The sequence below is a fragment of the Halichoerus grypus genome, chromosome 9, assembly GCF_964656455.1.
Source record: "Halichoerus grypus chromosome 9, mHalGry1.hap1.1, whole genome shotgun sequence".
Lineage (NCBI taxonomy): Eukaryota > Metazoa > Chordata > Mammalia > Carnivora > Phocidae > Halichoerus > Halichoerus grypus.
The window spans coordinates 65,477,096-65,483,095 of record NC_135720.1 but is presented as its reverse complement, the minus strand read 5'-3'; the positions used below and the strand labels follow the sequence as shown (position 1 = coordinate 65,483,095).

Sequence of the window (6,000 nt, the reverse complement as noted above, 5' to 3'; positions counted from 1 at the left end):
AAAAAATAAAAAAAAAAAAAAGAGGTGTATTACACCATTTTAATTGTCTTAAAAACACGGATAAGAGGAGCAATTAAAATATAGTCCTAAATAGTACTAGCTAATGTAGATTACATAAGTATACAATATGATTCAACTAATAGTGCTCTGACAAGCATAAACCACCAGTTCGAGTAAACAAGGCCCAGATCGATTGCTGAGAAAATGTTAGATTCAGATGTAATAAAAGTTACTTTTATTTCAGTACTGAATGCAAAACACAAGTCAAGTGTGAAGACAGCATTCTAAAAAAGGTGGCTCTGTTAAAGCAAGGAGGCCATTTCCTTTTGCATTTTTATAATTTTTGACTTCTATTTTTGACGTTCGCTTTTTTTACCTTTCCTCCCCTGAGCACTAATTTATCAAAAAATGATTTCAAGGTGCACGTTGTACATTCTTATCGTTGTACCATTTCATCTCTTTCTGGAAGAGAGTAATACAATCAGCATTACAATGTTAATTCTTTTTCTCTGAATATTTGTTTCACATACATGTATTCCAAAATCATAATGTTGGTTGGGAAAAGAAACCTACGAACGAGAGAGTGATGTATTCATACACTTCCTATTGTGCTGTGTGTCTTTCCCATCCCTACTCCCCTTTCCCTGTAAAGAGCTGTAAAAAATTTAAGGCAGATGAGGTATATTGCTGAAGAAAAAAGTTATTTTTGAAAAAAAACTCAAAAAAACTTTTATTCTGCCCTTCTACTCAAGAAAGACTACTCAACTATAAATCTAGTGCTAGAAAAAAGCAGGAAAGACACCACTTGCATGTACCATACTATGTCTTCTATTTCTAGAATGGCTTTTTGTTAATTTAATTTTAATAGAAAAAATAAGCACCTTAAGCTATGAACAGGAAAAGAACTTCATTATTAGTGAGTTTAGAATCCAAACGGAATTAGGAACACTCACTCAAACTCTTTCACTCATTCTCTCAAAGGCCAATGCTACTGATTAGGATTGTAAAGTGCTGTACTTAGTATAAACACTTGTATACACTGCAGACACTGAAAAATAACCCTCAAGCACATTGTGTTATAGTTCCAAAAATATATTTACAGTCTATTACAAAGATTACAAATGGAAGTGTCTAGGTGACTGTATTATGCTAATTAAAATTATCTTACAGATTATTTTTCCTTAGGGACAAAAAACATTTTAGTGAAATTAAAGTGATTTTTCTAGTCAATCGAAAAATAAATTAAAATATCAAATAACACTGTACAGTGATTTAAAAGAAAAAAAAAGGGTGGGGAGGGGTTTGGGAAGCAATCCATTTGAGTTTTTCTATAGCCATCTTTGGTCCTAAATGTGGGAAAACACATTATGTAGCACTGAAAATACCTGTTCTTTTGTGATGCTCTGCAAGTAAAATAGAAAAATATAGTGCATTTTCAATGTATTCAGAGCCCACTACAGAGAAATGTGTGTACAAAACAAGACAGTATAAATAAAATTTACAAGTTTTACAAAGGAACATTTACAGGTTTTTGTTTCTGTTATTTGTTTGTTTGTGGATGCCCACATTATCAAACAAGACCAATTATGACCGATCCCTGGGATCTTTCTCTATTAAAATCATTATAAACAGCCCAATTCTCTTTGGAAGTACAACAGTTCAATTCTGGGGTAGTTCATGATTTTCGTAACTTTGAAAGCATTACTCACAATATGTATACATTCCTGAAATATCTATAAAGACACATTTAATTATTGCTTATGAAATTCTAACACAGTAATCAAATAATATGGTTTAATAAATAAAGCTTAAAAAAAAAAAGCCAGATCCTTCACCTCTTCCTTACACAGTAAAAAGAGTTCTTTCATTTAATAAGCTTTTGACATCAGCGTTCACAAATAAAAGACTTTTTAAAAACTGCAGTGGTGATATTCTGTGCAGCCGATTTGTTTTTGAAAGGTGAAAATGTGAACTGCCCCTTTTCTCCTGCTTCAGAGTTCTAATATAAAACTTACTTCTTTCTTTTAGCTTTTGGACTGCATTAAACAGAATAGGATATAAAATATACGTCAACTATTTCTCCTAAATTTCCTAATGTCTCAATATTGGAAAAAACCTCGATGTGCTCGGATTAAATTTTAGATAACACTGGATAGTTCTTGCTCTCAGAGACTTGCCTTCACCAACACTCTTTAGATGAAGTGCCTCAATTTTTTTTTATAGTCATAAACCTACAATTTGCGTTTTTTTTAATTAAATTCTGTCTAGTAAAATCACTCTATAAACAATCTGTTAAAAGTGCCTTATAGTATTTATGGATCATTATTGCTTTTTTCATTGAAAAGATAGTGTGTTGTCTGATCTTTACAAAAAAATTTCTTTTTAAAAAATACCAGAGCTCTTGGCAACTTGCATTTTCTTGACTACCTGCCAATTAGCAAACAATATCAAAACAGCACTGATTAAACAAAATAAAATAGCACAAAAAGGATACCAATGTTCTGACAGAGATATATCTTCAATCATGCTATGTGGTTTTTTTTTTTTTTTTTTAATTTGAGATTCTTTCAAAGGTACCCAGTGTAGTAATGTGTCATAGATTAACACTAAAAAGGTCCAAAGCTATAAACAACTTTCTAAAACGAAGTCCTTATGAAGAATAAACACAAATGATTTTAAAAAGGAATCATCTGAAATCACATATTTAAGGAAAATATTTCATTGATTTTAACAATAAGATCATGATTTTATTTGACAAATATATTCTTTCTTAAATTCTTTATGTACATTTTAAAAAGTCTATAAGATAAAAAGGAGGTTAGAGAGCTCAAGGTGTTTGGATGTTTTCAGGTAGTACTTTGTTTATTGTCACTGCTGTTTTCCTGGCCACCAGTGGTGGATCCTAAATTCCCTTTTTATAGATTCTGGTGGCACTTAGGAGTTCAAGTCTATAGGTGCTTCTTAAATCTTCTCTTCACTGTAGGAAGGACCCAGGACATCAACTGTCTTCTAGCAGCATTCTTATGCATATACCGAAGGCCAGTACTGTTCTCTTGCAGTCCATAATCTCCCTCATGAGGGAGAAATGCTTATCACACTTGGATGCCAGTTCCATGTAAATGTAGCATTTGTGCTCTCATAGTCTGAATGCTGCTCATGATTTTCTTCTGATGGCCAACCAGTGTGATCCCTAAACTCATCACATCTCTGAAAAAGACAAATTTTGGTAGTTACCTTACAAAGGATTTATTTGGCACTCAACTGTCATCAGCTCTTTAATTAAATCATCTGTTTATCTTAGGCAAATAGATCTTATCTTAGTGGTTTGGGTATTAATGATCACATTCTTGCAGTGGGTCAGACTGGCAAACTTCATCAGTGCGCTCCTTCCCAAGAACCTAACCGCTCAGGCTCTCAATTTGCCATAAGTTATTTTTAAACTGATACGAAATTTTGTATACAAAATTAATCAAAGTCTTAAAATTATTCTTAACTTAAGGTAAGATCAGGAAATGTTATTTGAAAGGTATTCTTGAACTTAAGTGAAGTTTAAAATTTTTAATGGTTACAATAGATACAGTACAAATGTAAGCATTTTGGGTTCTAGTAAATCAAGAATCTTCGACCATCACCAAAAGATTTATACTGAGTTTCATTATTATGTGGTAATCCTGAGCATATTATTGGTTGTATACTCAACTCCGGTTCAGTTTGATCATTTGACTACATTTTAGAAAAAAAAAAATCACTTTCTAAAATGTGCAATACTATGTTTAATAGCTTAAATGTGACATCAACTAACTGTGTCTGTGTATGTACTTTTACTTTTCCTAATAGCCAGGAAAATTGAGCTTAGGTATTTGCAAGAGGCTAAAATATAGCAACAGTACCATAGCGTAGTATTTCATAATCATGGTCTAATAAGACTTTGAGGATCCTAGTTTTTCAGGGAAGTAGATTGCTTTGGAGAGATGAGGTATACTTATGCTAGCTCTCCCATGTGGTGACTAGAAGGAAACCAAACAAGATGGCACCTCCTGACGTGCCAGGAGAGGGAAGCTGACTGCCGGCCTTCTCAGCTGAGAAATGTGAAACCCTTTGCACAACAGTACCTAAGCTGGATCTGCTAATAGAACCTTGAAAACTGTTTCCCATTTTCAAACACATTGACCCAGAGGAACTTCATTGCCCGTGAGACATATGTTGCAGCCAAAGAAGCTGATGTTCGGAGATACTAAGTGGATTTCCTAAGACCACATAATCAGTGAGGGAGCCAGAAAGGAAAATTTAGTTCTTTTCACTTCCAGTTCATGGCAATTTCCAAAGTTGTTTTATGAGGTCATTCTTCAGGTTAAAACAAAAAAAAATGAGTCAATCACACACCTTCCAAAACATAAGCTAAACTCTTAGTTACAGTTAATTGAATTAAGCTGCCTTGGACCTCTTCAGAAAGTAATCCTATTGGATGTCATAATGCATTTGGCATTGGGCATGAAGCTCTGAGTTTTTAATGTCATACAAACATGGGGAAAGAAATCCTCCTTTGCAATGGAGAGGATTTCTTTAATGAATAGGCACCTAAATGATACAGGGTTAAGAAAAGAAGGTTCATGGCATGGTGTTTAGTACACTGGCAATGGAGACAAATGAGCTACCACTTACTAGTTGAGTCAGTTTTGGGAAAATACTTACATTCTCTGAGCCTGTGCTTTGTTGTGTATAAAACTACTGACTTAAAATTATTGCTGTGAGAGTTTAAAAATTTACTGTAAGTCCAAAGGTCTATTCAGCACAACACCTGGCACATAGTAGGCGCTTACTAAAGAGATGATTTTCTCCTTGATTCTGTGGTTTACTTTTCTTTAATACATGGCAGATATAAAGCTTGGATTGTACATAACATAGGCTTAAATAGAATTTTGAGAGTTTCAACTTACTCAATAGTCATCCTGGCCACTGATTCAAGGGAGTTGTAGCCAGCTGCTGTGAAGTTATCTTTATACCTTTCCATCTTAATAGCTTGTAGCCATTCTCCAACTGAACAGAAGGTAGTGAAGTCAGGAGTGTTTTGATCCAAAAGAGGACTTATTGGCCTAGATACAAATGAAAACAGAAAAGCAAAATTTTTTTTTTCATGAACTACTTAAAGAAAGAATGTCTTGGCCCATACAAAAATAAGGGTACAAAGAATAAAATGACATATTCTAATGGGTGTTACAGTAACAGATAAACAGACAAATCTATACAGATCTAAAGGTTGCCCGGGAACTACAAACTCCAAAATTTATACTGTATTTAGATTTGACGACCACCAGATGTGTCTTCCACACATTTTTAAAAAGTACAGCCAACAGTATTTGGAATCAGTCCATATGTATTTGTTCATTTGCTTCACCAAGAGCAACTGGGAATAAAGGAAGCACATTTAACTGTGGACTAACTCGTTCCGACTACGTGATGCTGTTGAGAACGCAGAGCCTTCGCCGTACTGACGGCAGCCTGGCTAGCGCCCAGTGAGCTCAGACACCTCCGCCGGGGCCCAGCGAGCGTCAGGTGCACCTGGCTTCCTGCTAGCGCCTAGTGAGCTCAGACACCTCCGCCGGGGCCCAGCGAGCGTCAGGTGCACCTGGCTTCCTGGCTAGCGCCTAGTGAGCTCAGACACCTCCGCCGGGGCCCAGCGAGCGTCAGGTGTACCCGGCTTCCTGCTAGAGCCTAGTGAGCTCAGACACCTCCGCCGGGGCCCAGCGAGCGTCAGGTGCATCCGGCTTCCTGGCTAGCGCCTAGTGAGCTCAGACACCTCCGCCGGGGCCCAGCGAGCGTCAGGTGTACCTGGCTTCCTGGCTAGCGCCCAGTCAGCTCAGACACCTCCGCCGGGGCCCAGCGAGCGTCAGGTGTACCTGGCTACCTGCTAGAGCCTAGTGAGCTCAGACACCTCCGCCGGGGCCCAGTGAGCGTCAGGTGTACCCGGCTTCCTGCTAGAGCCTAGTAAGCTCAGACACC

General features: G+C 36.8%; 1 protein-coding gene across 4 annotated transcripts in view; it reads right to left on the bottom strand.

Annotated features, from left to right (window-relative positions):
- Positions 1–220: 220 nt before the first annotated feature.
- EPHA7 (EPH receptor A7) overlaps positions 221–6,000 on the bottom strand; it is a 167,743-nt gene continuing 161,963 nt past the window's right edge. For all 4 annotated transcript variants that reach the window (XM_036114105.2, XM_036114106.2, XM_036114107.2 and 1 more), the window contains exons 16-17: positions 4,938–5,093; positions 221–3,207 (exon numbers count right to left, since the gene is read on the bottom strand). In XM_036114105.2, coding sequence (XP_035969998.1) covers positions 3,093–3,207; positions 4,938–5,093 — 271 coding nt within the window. In that variant the 3' untranslated portion in view covers positions 221–3,092. The remainder of the gene's footprint in view (positions 3,208–4,937; positions 5,094–6,000) is intronic.